Source organism: Abramis brama (assembly GCF_963993115.1).
Source record: "Abramis brama genome assembly, chromosome: 18".
NCBI classification, from domain to species: Eukaryota; Metazoa; Chordata; class Actinopteri; order Cypriniformes; family Leuciscidae; genus Abramis; species Abramis brama.
Window position 1 is genome coordinate 1,197,517 of NC_139980.1, and position 16,641 is coordinate 1,214,157.

The 16,641-nt window shown below is 39.7% G+C and overlaps 1 protein-coding gene across 6 annotated transcripts; it reads right to left on the reverse strand.

Annotated features, from left to right (window-relative positions):
- Window positions 1-1,546: 1,546 nt before the first annotated feature.
- On the reverse strand, window positions 1,547-16,398 carry LOC311068164 (uncharacterized protein). 6 transcript variants are annotated; one of them, XM_084090443.1, is made up of 12 exons: window positions 16,115-16,398; window positions 12,456-12,527; window positions 7,224-7,323; window positions 6,177-6,393; window positions 5,777-6,053; window positions 5,185-5,365; window positions 5,030-5,106; window positions 4,618-4,798; window positions 3,347-3,595; window positions 2,979-3,150; window positions 2,743-2,891; window positions 1,753-2,573 (listed from the first exon to the last, which is right to left on the reverse strand). In XM_084090443.1, the coding sequence occupies exons 1-12, from the start codon at window positions 16,394-16,396 to the stop codon at window positions 2,395-2,397; spliced, it is 2,136 nt and encodes a 711-aa protein (XP_083946569.1). In that variant the 5' UTR covers window positions 16,397-16,398; the 3' UTR covers window positions 1,753-2,394. The 6 variants fall into 6 exon arrangements, with proteins under 6 accessions (XP_083946571.1, XP_083946569.1, XP_083946567.1 ...); XM_084090441.1 differs by lacking the exon at window positions 16,115-16,398 and adding an exon at window positions 15,278-15,651; XM_084090442.1 differs by lacking the exon at window positions 16,115-16,398 and adding an exon at window positions 13,930-14,966.
- Window positions 16,399-16,641: the final 243 nt, after the last annotated feature.

The following is a 16,641-nucleotide window of genomic DNA, read 5'->3' on the forward strand; positions in this document are numbered from 1 at the left end:
GTCCTTTTCCCAACTATTTATACATAAAATTCCATGACAAACATAATGGATAACATTATCTTCATTAACACTTTGATTCCATTATGATCCCATTTTAGACAAAATGATGTGGAGATAATTATGTACAAAAATCCCCTCATAAAAGCGTTCTAAAAAAAAGCATAATTACAGCTTTCTCTGAATAAATATTTATTAGAGGTGGTTAGGGGGTTTATTTTGCTGGAGGCACTGGCTTAGCTTCCAAACAAAAGGAAAAAAGAGATTTGACTTTAATTAGCAGCCACTGCCCCTCTATAAATGGAAATTTCATCAAGGCTTATTTGGAAAAATGCCCCAGCCTTCAAAAACAAACCAAAAAAAGGCATGCATGCTAATGCAATTTCCAGCAGTAAGAACTGAATGACGTCGATTTTTCCACATTCAGTTCTTTATTATAATTATCAGTGGGTCAGAAAAGCATTTGAGCCTAACAAAAGCCCCATCTGAAATATCAGGACATAAATGTTCTAACTAATCAAGCTCATTCATAAATACGTCATCCAAGTAAAATCATGCACAAAAAATGCTGTAGCTGTAATTACTGGGAAGAGGACAGATGTGATTTTGGTTTTCTCCTCTCTTGTTGATTCTACACTCCCATATTGCTTTTCTGACAACTGTATTTCTTCATCTGTGCAATGTCAGATTATTTTCTCTGCATGAATTTTCAAGATGAAAATGATTACATCCTTCATGGCAGTTTCTCTTCACAGTTTGAGTGTGACATGCATGTAAACAGAATTCAGCATTTTACCTTTTCTCTCTTTTCTGATTTTATTGGTGTTTGGAGATCCTCTTTGCCAACATTTAAGCCTCCAGATCTCTGTTAGCTGTCTGTAAAGCAGAACATCAGCTATGGCCGTCTTCAGGGTCCCGTAGCCTGAGGAACACACAGACCCACATCTCCACTGCTCACAGACTAGATGAATAGAGAGCAGAGCTGGCAGGAGATTATTAGTTTCCCTGGATAAATGTCAGTGGAAGAGATTTAATGAGCATTCTTATGTGTATTCTCATTTGTGTGTCCAGCTTTATGATTTGACGAACATTTTTTTGGTCAGTTTTCTATTTATTTTTGTGTTTCATACTGTAGACGCATCTGGGTGAAGATGATGATCTTAAGGACTGCACTGCAACAAGTTTAACATGCTAAAAAAAATTGAGTAAATTCATTGCCTCAAGGTCATTACTGTAATCTAATGTGGTCATTACTGTAATCTGAACTCTTTTTGCTCATTAAACTTTTTAAAAATAAATGTATCAACAGATTTGTATATTTGCAGTTAATACTAAGTAATGCAATTAATAAATAAATAATTTTAATAGAATTGACTATAAACAATGAAAGATCAGTCTTGAGGGGATACTGAGTTCTTTTCCAAAGTGGAAATCAACACTGCATTTTGGACTGACGCTATGGGGAACGCCAGCAGCACGACCGGTGTCTGAAGCACGTGTGTAAACACACACCAATAAATCATTGGCAGAAAATCGAGTACACGTCATCAACCTTTTTGTCTTCAGGACACGCTTGTTTTAATGCACATGTAAGACGATCACTGCTGGTGAAGCACATTTGACTGAGGAAGCTGGAGGTCAACATTATGATGCATTCGTGGGACTGAAAGAAACTGGTACGCTTTGTTCGTCCACGATTCTCACCAGAGGGATAGTAGTCAGCACAGTCCATTTAATTCCACTTTTTTTTTTTTTGAGTTCCCAGACATTAAAAAAATATATTGCTGTCAATTTAGAATGAAATGAAGAGACACTTTTTAGAATATTTTAGAATCTCGCTTTGAAAGATTATACATAGTATACAATTTCTGTAAAACACTCTTATTTGGTGTTGTGGTATGAATAATAAAAGAAACTCTTATGTGCTTAAATGCACAAGTAATCATACAGACAGCACATGTTTGCAGGCTAGAATGACTTTTACATTTGCTCTCAATTATTTAGCAGACGCTTTTATCCTGAGACTCTTTTGACAGTATATTTTGTAAAGTTTATTCTCACACCACTGTCACTTGTTTCCTGAGCCTCTTCACATAGCCTGTGTTTTTCCTGAAGGCCACTTTAAATGCCATGCTGTGCATCTTCTGCATCATCTACTGTAATGACCGAAGAAAGTCTGATCCCATAGAGCACCGAACGCCACAGGCTCACTCACTTTTTTTGTACAGCAAGTATTGCACGTTAGAATTGAACAATCCAGCAGTCCTGATTCTCTCTCCACTGTTCTCAGCCGTTACAGACATCTGGCCCACAGAAGCTTTGTAAGCTGGGTTTGGGGCTTCCTGGGCCTCATGGGTAGTGCTACGTGTACGGCGGGAATTCCCCGACGCTCGGGATTCAGACCAGCCCTTGATTGAACCTTGAAACATATGAGGCTATCACTTCCATCTTGTCTGGCTTTTCAAACTGGGCAGAGAGCTCGTCAGGGATGGGGATCTTCTGCACCTCGGCCTCATATGGACCAGGGTCCTCAAACACCTTCTCAAAGATGAGGTCCATCAGTTCATCCACATAATCTGTAATACAAACAAAACGTGACTACACACTTCTTGCAAATGGTTAGTGATGTAGAAGGCCTTTTGCACATTTAAATACAGTGCATTTTATATTATATTGTTCACATGGTCTCTTTGCAGGTTTTCTTGGCTTGGTGTGGTTTTTACAATAAAAGCTTGTAAAACTTACCATACGTTGGATCTACTTTCACAGGCTTCATGGAAAATTCTCCCTTCTTGGACTTGGGTAAGTTCAATCTGTATAGCAGCTCACCGGTTGATGACGTTGCTTGGGGACGCCCAGCATTTTCGTTGAAGTGCATGGCAGCTAGGTAGAGTCTTAGGAAGACAAATAATACATGTGTAACCCTTGAACACAATGTATGAATTTAATTCATTTCAGTACGGCAACAATGTTGTATGTACCTGCACAACGTTCCAAGAAAAGGAAATACCGCGTTCTTAGGCGCAAAACGTAAAATACTGCTGTGAAAAGCCTCGAGCGACGAGGTCTGGTGGTGCGGGCTCATCTTCTCCACATCTTTTAAGATCCTCTTATTGGTCAAGGCCTTCTCTACTTTGATGAAGGCCTCTGTTCCTATGAAAACATGAGTAATACCACATATTAGATGTGTTGAACAGAATCACTGTACATATGAGTAAGTGGTAATGGTTAAAAACTTTCCCATCATCTAAAAATCTAAATGCACAACCAGACAGAAATTTGGAAAATTGTGATAGTGTATATAGTCTGAATGAGAGGTCCACTCAACCTTTACATTTCAACTACGCACCTGCTTTCAACCATTTGCTTTTGTCCCTTGATGTGCGTGGTGCATGCAGACACTGGGGGAAAGCAGGGTCTTCGTGGACGTGGACATCTCGGATATGATTTAGGATAGACGTCCACTTTGCCACCCTCTCTGGCCCTGATGTTGATGAAGCTGCTGTCCAGTACATGTGGTGTTTTATACTATGAATCCACTTCTTCAGTACGTCACAGTCCTTGTTCTTTGAAATCAGGACCAACTTTTTGGACAGTCCTAACAATACAAAAAGTGTATTTCAGTTATGCAAATATATACTGTATATGAAATACAAGACTATAGGGCTGGGTAAAAAAATATAGATTTCTCGATTTTAATCAATTCTCATTTTTACGAACCGATATCGATTCTTAAATCCCAAGAATCCATTAGTCATCCTGTTTTCAGTTGATGAATGAATGGAACATTGTAGCACGCATCCCATCCAATAAATCGCAATAATCTTTGTGCTTTGTTACTATTGATATGATTTCAAATTACGTCCACTTTACAACTTATCGAAATCATGTGACATGGAATCGCCCAATCAGTGTTTCAACCGTGGAAAGACGTCAGTAAACAATGTCATGTAACGTCACATTTACCTCAGAAAAACCATATCCAGTGACCATAAACTCGTTAGTCAGCGAGAAAAATTAACTCTAGAGAGAAGCATTTTGCTAAATATATGCACCCTATTACTTGCATATAATTTTTTATGTTCTTCAATTGTTAATGCATGTTTGAATAAATCTGGCAGGTTTTTATGACAGCCACCATTTAAATGTTTATATTTCATATAACTTTATTATTATAAAAATAAATAAAAGTGTAATTTAAGTGTTTGTATACAAATCAGTTAATCTTTACCTTCAATATTATAGTAGGCTAATGAAGCCTATAGGCTCGCTGACTCTCATAGTTTACAGCATTAGTGAAGAGATTTGTTTTCCTTGAGAAAATTTGCCATGTATTGAACCTGATATCCAAAATAATCAATATTGAATCGAAATCGAATCAAATTGTGAAATGTGTCAATACCCAGCCCTACAAGACTACTTACCTAAGTCTCTCTAATATTGTAAAAAAAACAATATTTACCACTCATTACATGTTTCTGTTTTGATAATAATGGACACATGTCTGTGATCATTTACGATACAATGTCATCAAACAAACTTTTCACAAGTGAACAGGGACCCTCTTGTACTGGTGTTGTTCCCCTTATTTAAAAATATTAAAAGAAGAGGACAGCATACTCTTTTCTAAACGCCAAACATCGTAGTAGTGCTTGATCCTGGTCTCCTTCAGGAATCTCTGAATTTGCGGACGACGGTCGGTCACGATACTATTCAAAGTAACGCCACGTTCCTCCAAAAGAGCAAGGCTTCTCTTCAGACCCTCCATCTCCATATGGCGACTCCCAGCGACTTCATTGCTCTGATATAAAAGGAAAAAAAAGCGTAGTTCGCCATGTTAGCAAAACACAGTGAGGATCTTCAGTGCCATCTCTTCAATTACATTAATTCCAATATTTTATTTCATGACAATTTTACCCATATCTGTGTTTTCCCTTCAGTTTTCATAGAACCAACTCGCATGCACACCCAAACTGTTCCCCGTTACTGCCCACGGCACGGCTATTTCTCCCCAGCTGGCCCTCCCGCTCACCTGAACCAGCTGAAGATCAATAATCTTCTTGTTCCGCAGGTCCATCATCGTGTAGCTGCCATATTTTGCAGAATGACCTTTGAAAATAATTAAAAATTCTTGACCAGTTGCTTTCCCATTATTCTTCAATGAAACATACATTCAGAACTACACACCTGGCGAGTCAGTCCTCATGTCACCAGCTAGCATGACGTTCTGCCGTTGGCTAATAAGCTGCTCCAGCGTGGCGTCCTGCGTCGTCCTCCACCTGTACACGATGGCAGGCTCGATGAATCTCCGCGCAAGTCTTCGAAAGGTGGCGTACTTGCACAGCTGTAGATTCATTGCCTGGAAGATCTGAGGTCAGATAAGATATATTCATTATATAGCAACATTATTTGGTACATTTTTTATTTTATTAGTTTATTTGACAGGGACCATGCACAGTTCAAGCCCTGTACCAGAATTAGCTATACAGCTCATTTACATCTGTGGTCCCTGGGCACGGAAAAAAGACAATATAGACAATACTATCAAAACAGATATAAACTTAACAACATGTGACAAGCATTACTCACATATAAACCAAAAAATAAATCAAATTAGATTAAAAATAAATCAAATTAAAAATAAAATAAAAATAAAGAAATAAAAATAAAATAAAATAAAATAAAATAAAATAAAATAAAATAAAATAAAATAAAATAAAATAAAATAAAATAAAAATACACTGAAATATTTGATACACAGTTGAGTGTTTGTCATTACCTTCTCGAGTGTGAAGAAAGAGGCACCTGAAGTATAAACTGCGGCAGTGAGCTGAAGGTTCCCGGCAGGAATGGACCCAATAATCGGCTGACTGTTCCACGTCCTGGAGAAATCACAATGTGGGCAGTTCTGCTCCACTCGGAGGAACGTGCCCATGGTCCTGGTCTTGGGGCGTGACGCTCGTCCACACCTCGGGCACGCCTCAAACAGCTCCAGTAGACAGCTCTCATACACTATGTACTTTGACATCTTGTGGATCGGAATGGACGGTTCCGTTCTATCAGAGCAGAAAATATTTCACAGGAAAATAATCAATTCACACTCTGTTCGAGCTGAAGTAAATAGAAGATTTTTATGATTTTTATCGTAAAATGATAATGACAAATATCATGTAACTCACGTCACATCTGTGGATTGGGTTGAAGTGAGCGAGTGTAGAGGATCATGAAGGACATCATGTGGATCTTCAGTGATCATAGATGAGCCACCTTCATAAAGCTCCTCCTCCTCCTCTTCCTCTTCCTCTTTCAGGTCCAAGCGGGGTCTCTTGCGTGACGGTCCTGAAGCTCTGAGCGCTGAGGAGTCGACGCCAGCATCGGTGCAGGACACACTGCCACCTTTGATCATTCAGAACATGCATTCAGTGTCATCTTAAGAATTGCAAATTAAAAGAATAATTAATAATAACATAATAATACATTGAATTTATAATACAATAAAAAAAATGTTTTAAAGACTAAAAAAGACATCTATTTTGCCAACATTTGACTCAATATTAACACTTACTATTCTCTCTCTCTCTCTCTCTCTCTCTCTCTCTCTCTCTCTCTATACATACACTACTGGTCAAAAGTTTTAGATCGGTAAGATTTTTAATGTTTTTAAAAGAAGTCTCTTCTGCTCACCAAGGCTGCATTTATTTGATTAAAAATACAAACAAAATCAGTAATATTGTGAAATATTATTACAGTTTAAAATATCTGTTTTCTGTGTGAATATACAGTAAAGTGTAATTTATTCCTGTGATCAAAGCTGAATTTACAGCATCATTACTCCAGTCTTCAGTGTCACATGATCCTTCAGAAATCACTCTAATATGATGATTTGATGCTCAAGAAACATTTATGATTATTATCAATGTTGAAAACAGTTTTTTACACTTGTATTTCATGATGCTTTGATGAATAGAAAGTAAAAAAAAACAGCATTTATCTGAAATCTAAAGCTTTTGTAACATTAAACACGACCCTTCAAAAGTTTGGGGTCAGTAAGAATTTTAATTTTATTTTTGGGGAAAGAAATAAAATAAATCAATACTTTTATTCATTTGCAATGCATATTGTTGCCCTATTGTTGATTTGACTGCTTTTATTGCTCTCCTCATTTGTAAGTCACTTTGGATAAGCATCTGCTAAAGGATTAAATGTAGATGTACAGTAAATCAAACCTGTGCTTCTGAAGGGAGGTGTGCGAGTCTTCATCCATGAACGGGTGATTGGTGGATCCGTCTGGCAGGCCACATCAGCAAACCGCACAGATGGGCTTGCCTAAAGCCCAATGGAAAAAATAATCAACACATGTTCTATCACACTACACAGTGCATACAGTGCTGGTCAGAATTATTTGCCCCCTTGGTAAATATGATCAAAGATGGCTGTAAAAAATAAATCTGCATCGTTTATCCTTTTGATATATATTTCTTTTAAATGCAAAAATCTAACCTTTCATTGAAGTAAAAGAATTGAAAGTGGGGGGAAAATCACATTATGAAATAAATGTTTTTCTCCAAAACATGTTGGGAACAATTATTTGCCCCCTTTTATTAAATACTTTTTGCAACCTCCTTTTTCCAAGATAAGAGATCGCTGCAGCATTTTGGACAGTTTTTGGTGAGAGACGTCAGTTTGAGGCCGGCCACAGTACAGGAACCACAGCAGTCCAGACGGGACGTCATGAGAGCGTGGATTACAGTCATCTTATTTGTTTTAATTTTGCAACCGATCTCAGATGAAAGAAACCGCCCTTTACCACTGCACTGATTTGTTTCTACGCCGGGGACCAGACAGGGTCTCTGAGATATATTGGACTCACAAATGATCTTTGTCTCCTTGCTGTTTCTTCATTGCTCCGCATTAAAGCAACACTATGTGACATTTTTTACCTTAAAATAATGTTTCCAAAATGGTTTCAGTGGTTCATCAAGTCGTAACAGGGTGAAAGGCACTTCTGCCTCCGCTTTGCGGTCCTTTATCTGCTATAACCGCACTATGTCAGATTGCCAGATCGGGTCGCGTTTCTGTAGTTCTAATGAGACGTAAGAAAACTACAAATTTGACTTGCTTTACGGCAAGCGTTACAATAGTCATTATTTTGTTTTTCTTCGTTTCTGATGTCGCAATACGTCATACTTTCATAAAAGCATGCATCATACTCTACCTTGTCTATGGACATCGTTCATTCCAAAGCCAGTGCTGGATAAACAGCGAGCGAGCGACAGTAGGCTAAATGATTTACGACAGCGGTAATGGACAATTCCGCTTCCAACCTGTAGGGGGACCGCAGAGGAAAAGCTCCATAGTGTTGCTTTAACGTCAGTGTTAAGAGTGTTGCTTGTGCACACAGAGTCCACAGATTCTTTCTGGAGATATTTATGGAGCCCCTCTGAGCAGACACATCACAAGCATGTAAACACTTCTTGAAAACCTGGACAGTTTTGACAACAGTCCAAATGCTATGGGTGTGGCAACTTTTTCCAGGCAACTTAACAAAGCTGTTAGATTTTGAGTTGAGCTGGCATCCCCATCTAGTTTTACAGAGCTGGACAAATCCGCTGTTCTCTAAACCCAGCTGTGCCTTGATGATTGACTACTCAAACACTAAAGGAAGAATATACATTCCCCAATGTTTCCAGAAAGTCGTCTGCCTCTGGCACAGCCCTACAAGTGTGGCAAAGTACCAAATTCAGTTCATGGGCATCACGATGTCCATAAAGTGCTTCGGGCTGCTTGAACTCCTCTAACTGCACCTTTCATCACTGAAGCCCCATCATACATGAGGTTTGAGCCACACAGAGGAGATCATTCAAATCTTCTGATGTAAGCATCAGTGATCGACTCGGCATTGAAACTGGTGATGTCGGACGGTTCAGTTAAGGACTCTTTTACTGTGCCATTATCCGCATATATATTGCAAGCTTCTCGACATGACCATCCCTTGCTTCATCAGCCATAACTGCGAACATTTCAGCTCTTCAACTACACAAGCAGTTATTTCTGATGCACAACATTCAATCATCTCATTTTGTGAGGAAGGACAGAGGTAGGTAGCATTTGAGGGTGGTTTGTAGCTTTGAAGGAAGGGGTCAAAGTTCTCCAGGAGTTTTGAACGGGTGGATTCTGGAATAATAATGATTCTAATGAGTGATTATAATCAAGCTATTAATCAATATTTTTCCTTCTAAATATCACATGAGTTGAATGACTTCTCTAGGCTTATGAGATTTTACTTATAGACATTAGCAGTGTGATCACTGAAATGTTATTTTCATGTATTCTTTAATGTCTGTATGAACTATCTGAGAGGTGACTGAGGGTCTGGCCTATGCCAGGAATACAGCAACAGTGCTTGCTCATTCAGCCCGGCTTCCAGAAATGAAATACGGACTCGTTTTGTTTGAGAAAGGTCTTCAACACGTGTTAATATATATACAGTGAGGAAAATAAGTATTTGAACACCCTGCTATTTTGCAAGTTCTCTTTGCAAAATCACAATGTATGATTTTTTAACTATTTATTTGTATGATACAGCTGCAAATAAGTATTTGAACACCTGAGAAAATCAATGTGAATATTTGGTACAGTAGCCTTTGTTTGCAATTACAGAGGTCAAACGTTTCCTGTAGTTTTTCACCAGGTTTGCACACACTGCAGGAGGGATTTTGGCCCACTCCTCCACACAGATCTTCTCTAGATCAGTCAGGTTTCTGGGCTGTCGCTGAGAAACACAGAGTTTGAGCTCCCTCCAAAGATTCTCTATTGGGTTTAGGTCTGGAGACTGGCTAGGCCACGCCAGAACCTTGATATGCTTCTTACAGAGCCACTCCTTGGTTATCCTGGCTGTGTGCTTCGGGTCATTGTCATGTTGGAAGACCCAGCCTCGACCCATCTTCAATGCTCTAACTGAGGGAAGGAGGTTGTTCCCCAAAATCTCGCAATACATGGCCCCGGTCATCCTCTCCTTAATACAGTGCAGTCGCTCTGTCCCATGTGCAGAAAAACACCCCCAAAGCATGATGCTACCACCCCCATGCTTCACAGTAGGGATGGTGTTCTTGGGATGGTACTCATCATTCTTCTTCCTCCAAACACGTTTAGTGGAATTATGACCAAAAAGTTCTATTTTGGTCTCATCTGACCACATGACTTTCTCCCATGACTCCTCTGGATCATCCAAATGGTCATTGGCAAACTTAAGACGGGCCTTGACATGTGCTGGTTTAAGCAGGGGAACCTTCCGTGCCATGCATGATTTCAAACCATGGCGTCTTAGTGTATTACCAACAGTAACCTTGGAAACGGTGGTCCCAGCTCTTTTCAGGTCATTGACCAGCTCCTCCCGTGTAGTTCTGGGCTGATTTCTCACCTTTCTTAGGATCATTGAGACCCCACGAGGTGAGATCTTGCATGGAGCCCCAGTCCGAGGGAGATTGACAGTCATGTTTAGCTTCTTCCATTTTCTAATGATTGCTCCAACAGTGGACCTTTTTTCACCAAGCTGCTTGGCAATTTCCCCGTAGCCCTTTCCAGCCTTGTGGAGGTGTACAATTTTGTCTCTAGTGTCTTTGGACAGCTCTTTGGTCTTGGCCATGTTAGTAGTTGGATTCTTACTGATTGTATGGGGTGGACAGGTGTCTTTATGCAGCTAACGACCTCAAACAGGTGCATCTAATTTAGGATAATAAATGGAGTGGAGGTGGACATTTTAAAGGCAGACTAACAGGTCTTTGAGGGTCAGAATTCTAGCTGATAGACAGGTGTTCAAATACTTATTTGCAGCTGTATCATACAAATAAATAGTTAAAAAATCATATATTGTGATTTCTGGATTTTTTTTTTTAGATTATGTCTCTCACAGTGGACATGCACCTACGATGACAATTTCAGACCCCTCCATGATTTCCAAGTGGGAGAACTTGCAAAATAGCAGGGTGTTCAAATACTTATTTTCCTCACTGTATATCTTTTCTTGTAGCTCACCATGACAACTATAGGTCACAGGGGTCACTGAAACCTATAGTTGAGTGACCATCTAAAGTCTTTACTGTTAGATTAAAGTGTCCTCTCACTGAGGAGACTCTCCTGTTTATTGTTAGAGCCCGACATGTTTTCTTCGACATGTTGGCGTCTAGACACACAGTCTTGTGACCGCAGAGGACCACTGACTCAGGGTCCTGGTGGCAGCCGGACAGACTATGGAGATGTGCTACTGCCTATCAGTCCAAGTGTGGAAAATTACTATGTTTATCTATTTCTTAGCCAATCATAATCTTTCAACCTAAAGTAATGACGTAGCTTAGAGCTTGGTGAAGGGTATAACTGCTGTGGTCTTTGTAACTGAAAGCGGAGCGGCCTACGAACTCCTGTGAGTCTTGAAGTTGACTTCAGCTGATGAAACTGCAAACTATCTTCAGTAAAACTTTTCTTTCATTTATTATAATTCTGACTCTTTTCTTCAACTGACTGCACTTCTAACTCCTGGTCTTAATTAATCATATCTGGTCTTTAACTGTAACCCACCTAACAGTTTCATCAACTGGACTCTGCTTCTTCACGTCCTCGAAAAGAAATACCTTGCTTCCCTAAAAAGCTTAAAGCACTGCCTTCTGTTAAACTGGCTTTGTAATTCTTCCAAGCAAGCACTGAAGCCCTGTGTCCCGAACTTGCTTCATGCTCTCTGAAACTGTCGAGAGCTCGTTTCCAGTTTGAAAACTATCAGACTATCTTTATTATTTAGTGCTGGATGCTTTCCAAAGTTTCTGCAAGCAGAGCAGAATGTGGCATCTCTGTTGTCAAAGCATTTCTGCTGAAAGGATCTCCTTTGAGATTAACTTGTTTGTGTCCTGATTTCCAAAGTTCCTAAATCATTGTGTTTCTCGCTAGATTCTGTGCCTCTCTAACAAAAGTAAAATACAGAGTATAATGTATTTGTATGTAAACAGCTAATTTCTGATACAACTACAAAAAAAATGCTGTGTTATTCATAATTTTATATATTGTAGTCCTAATTTACATACACACGCACACAGACTCACACACCACAAATGTTGAGTTTTCATGTTTTATGGGGATATTCCATAGACAAAGATTTTAATACTGTACAAACTGTATATTCTACCCCTTACACTGCAAAAAAATGCTTGTCTTAGTCGTTTTTTTTTTTTTTCTTATTTCCAGTCAAAATGTCAAAATATTCTTAAATCCAGATGCATTTACTTGATAAGCAAACTGACAAAAGTAGTATTTTTTCCTGAGGAAAAAATATATAAATTATAAGTGTATTTTGCTTAAAAGTACAAGTACAATTATCTGTCAGTGGGATAAGAAAAATAAGCTTAAAACATGATTTGTCCCCATAACATATAGGATATACCTGAACCACACACACACACACACACACATACCCGCATCCAATTGTAACTGATCCTGTTGCTTGCCATTTCTACTGCCATCTGTGACACTGCCACCACTGCCATCTGGAAAGTTAAGCATCAAAACTTAAAACAATACTCCTACTACTAATGAAAACTACACGACTCTGCGGCTGATGTCTTGAGATTTCTATTTATAAAAAAAATATATAAAAAAAACTGATTATATGTTTGTAAATCCTTATGACTGTTACAGTGGTGGTTAAACATTTACATTACTTTTGCACTTTTTTCTTTTTTTTTACCAAATAGCACTAATATTCCTCCTTTTGTTGGATTTTAAATGTCATTGATCGATTTTTAACTTAAATACTTTTTATAATGCAGAAAGTCATATGCTTGTTATGTCTAAGTGCTTTAACTGCTTTCTAGGGCTGGGCGATATCTTCCAGATTTAGATCGATATTGTATTTAGCTTGTGTGCTTTCAGGCTTTGCTTTATGTATTTCCTCAGCATTGAAATCAGGCAAATATAAATGTCAGGAAACCCGATTCCTGGCCATTTAAAAGTCATTAAATGTCAATAGACCCTTTTCACATTTCCGGGTTTCTCACAAGCGGAAGTCATCATAGTTGGGTAAACTTAAAGGGTAACTAAACCATAGACAGTATATAAACTGGACACAGCGACCCCATTGGATTCAGCGGTGAAAAGTGAAGTCAATTAGAAGCTCTTCTTCCTGATGGCTGAGCGACTGCGCAGACTCAAACTGAGCTTGACGACGTAGATGTGACGTGAGCAACCCGTCTGTCTTCTAGTAGCTGTGCCGAGAGAAATCTGAATCATTCCCTTCCGAATCTCACAGAGACGGAGAGTGTGAGGAGGAGCTGTCCATGAGCTGGAGCAGGAGCAACTTTTGCTAAGTATTCTGATTAATTATTTTGTCATTTTGCCTCCACGTCCCCCCGATTGCCCGCGAGCTTCTCCTCCTGTCCATACGGTAATCTCTCTACTGTGCGACAGAGAGTAGCGTGGTTATGACCCAATCGTTAGCCTATTTTTACAAAAACTGCTTCTACGGGGCCATAACGTAAGATACAAGATAATGGAGCCTTTTATACATTGTCGTGTTTCTTTAGAAATAAATAATGGACAAATGGAATCTTTAAACGCCTCAGATGTAAAGTTATTCGCTGTCAAAGTGACGCCAAAATGAATGGGAGTCAATGGAATGCTAACAGCAGGCGATGGTCTGCTAATCAATGGCGGCGCCCGGGGAAGCTTCAGTGTTTTCTGAAAGATCACCCCCTTGGTTGCAACAGAGCTGTCATTTGAAGTCGAGGACTTTTCTCCCCCACCTTCACCTGAACGCTCTCTGTAGGCATATTCATATATTGCCGCTATGTGAAAAAATACAGCAAAATGCGCTGGCGCGTTTGTCGACCCCAGAGGATTAACTTTAGCCTAACCATAAATTGTGATTAAAATATATATATGATCACTCACCTCAAGACGCCGCTGCGGTGGTGGAGTCCATGCAGGAGGAGCAGTGTTTGGCACTGCGTCTCTTTTCAGCGCGAGCTGTGTGGAGAAGCCCATTTCCACCTCTATTGCGTTGGAGAAGCAATCCCGCGTAAAATGCAGGTTGCACACTCCAGCTCTAGGCGGGAACTCGCGGTCTTCCAGGCCAAGTGCATGCAACCACTGGCGCCTAATTTCCAAGTCCGCTGGAAAGCTATGCAGTCCAGCAGTGCTTCTGCAACCAGCAACACTACACCTACGTACCATCCTGACCACTGTACTAAATACAGATAGATCTACGCTAACTTGAAGCTATCCTTATGCAATACTGCTTCTAACAATACTACACTAACAACTATGCTAATTAACTACCTAGGCTACACGAAATTATCTAAATAACTATATAAATGCTATGCTAAATAGATGCTAAAATACTCTATCCTGATAGTTTTCAATACTCGCAATTCCAACTCCTGACTCGCTACAGTGGTTTTGACGAAGCAAGATGGTTTTTATACCACCAAGGGCTGGAACCTGCTTACATCACGGGTTTAGTTACTCTTTAAACGGTGAATGAGAGATTACATTAAATATATTTTTTGTGTGTTCCTGTTTGCTCAAATAGCAAAAGAAAAACTCCACAAGTGTTTTCACAACTTTCAAAAGAGTAAAATATAGAGATAGATTGATAAGCTGTATTAGAAACACACGCACAGCAGCATTAACTAGTTTCTTGAGAGGTAATATAATACAAATTACAGTGTTATACATGTACATACATTTAAAAAAAAAAGTAAATATAAAAAACGCGTGATCACAGTCTGTGAAAAGGGTCTGAATCATTCATTAGTTCAGTTAATTTTTCTCTAGTAGTTTTCACCTAACAGAGCTTCAGAACAGCTAAAAGATACCTTTCTTCGTGTTGTGCCAAAAATAAAGAAGACTCGTTTGATATTTATTTGTCATTGTCTGTGCTGTACCTCTATGTGCTGTACTAACTGCGTTATTTATTTATTTTGACTGAGGTTGCGCGCAACTCTTGCTAGGATAGGCTGAAATCACTCACGTGGTACGTGACGTGTATCTCTCTTTCTCTCTCTCTGTGTGTGTGTGTGTGTGTGTGTGTGTGTGTTGTTGCCGCTGTGCGAGGGAGAGACAGATCTCAACAATCACCACCAGTCAGCGACAGCTCCGAACTAAGATTAAACAGCCAATATTTACTTAATTCGTATCAGATTTCCCCCAAACCCAGGGACCCGTTTCAGCCCAGAAACATCCGGGACTCGAGCCCCTAATGATTAGTCCAGTGACGCCACTGCTTAAAAATACTTACATTTCCTTCATCTGCAGCTTTGCCTCGCTCAGTTGGGATCGCTCCCTCGTTCACGAACAACTTTGAAGCAAATCCTGCTTTATACTGTCCAAGGTTGCGAAAGCACTCCGGCTTGAAGTGATGCGCGCACACAAGCAGGTTTTTGCAGACAGTTTCTGGGGGATTCCCGCTGAAAATGAAATGAACCCACTGCTCTCTCGTCTTCTCCGAGGCTGGGACTCTGAACAGGGTCCTGTGCTCGTCTGTGCAGCCAACGACTGAACAGTTCGCATGCTTTGCTCGCACTTTTGCCATTGTGTTAGAACTGGCGACTCGCTTGCGAAACCAAATGGCGGCTCCGTGGGTGAAACGTGCAGATTAATATTATAATAAGATCCTCTTCCTACGCCAGAAGGGGAGCGAAATCTAATCGGCTTATTATTTTTGACATGCTTGCAGAGAAAGGCTCACCAAAACAAAGTTACTGGGTTTCACTTCTCATGGTTTCTGGTAGATTCGCGCACATCTGGTTTGGCTGGTTCTGATCTGATGTGCTTTACAAATAAAGACTCCATATCAGCGCAATAAAAAAAACACACAACATAGCTGGACTAATGGTGCTATCACAAACTGTATAAGTCTAACATGTTATAATGAACTTGACAAATTCAAACGCAATTTGGACAACCAACGCATAATAAAGGCTTTCCTGTCGCTCAAACAGTAGAGCATTGGTACCTGTAATGCCAAGGTCACGGGTTCGATTCCCAGGAAAAGCAAGAACTAATAAGAATGTGTAATGTAAGTCACTTTGGATAAAAGCGTCTGCCAAATGCGTAAATGTAATGTAATACTTACTTCTAGATGTGTAGCTGGATCACGAACAGTTGGCACCGCTGCATCCTTCAGGAGCAACTTTTTTGCAAAACCTGCTTTATACTGAGCCTCGTTCAAAAAGCAGTCCGGTGTAAAATGATTCGAGCAGACGTAAACGAATTTTGGTAGAGTTGAGGGAGCATTCTCTTCAAAAACAAAATTAATCCACCTCGTCTTCAGCGGCTCAGATTTCGGGAGTAAATATATAGAGCTATGTGGATTAATACATCCAGCTACACAACACCGACTACGCTTGGGAGACATACTCCTCGGTGCAGCAATGGCGGATGTGTACAACTCGATCAGGGCGGGTCTGTCAACACTCGTGGGCGGGGCCTGTGGCTTTAGTGGCATCACTAAAGCCGCATTGTGAAAACAGGTCGTTGTATGGCAAGCCATTTTAACATTTATTAATTTCCAGGATATTAATTGTTGATATCACGAATTACATTGTTAAATTAAATTAAATTGTTGATATCTGTAATTATATTTTCACTAGTGAAATGTCA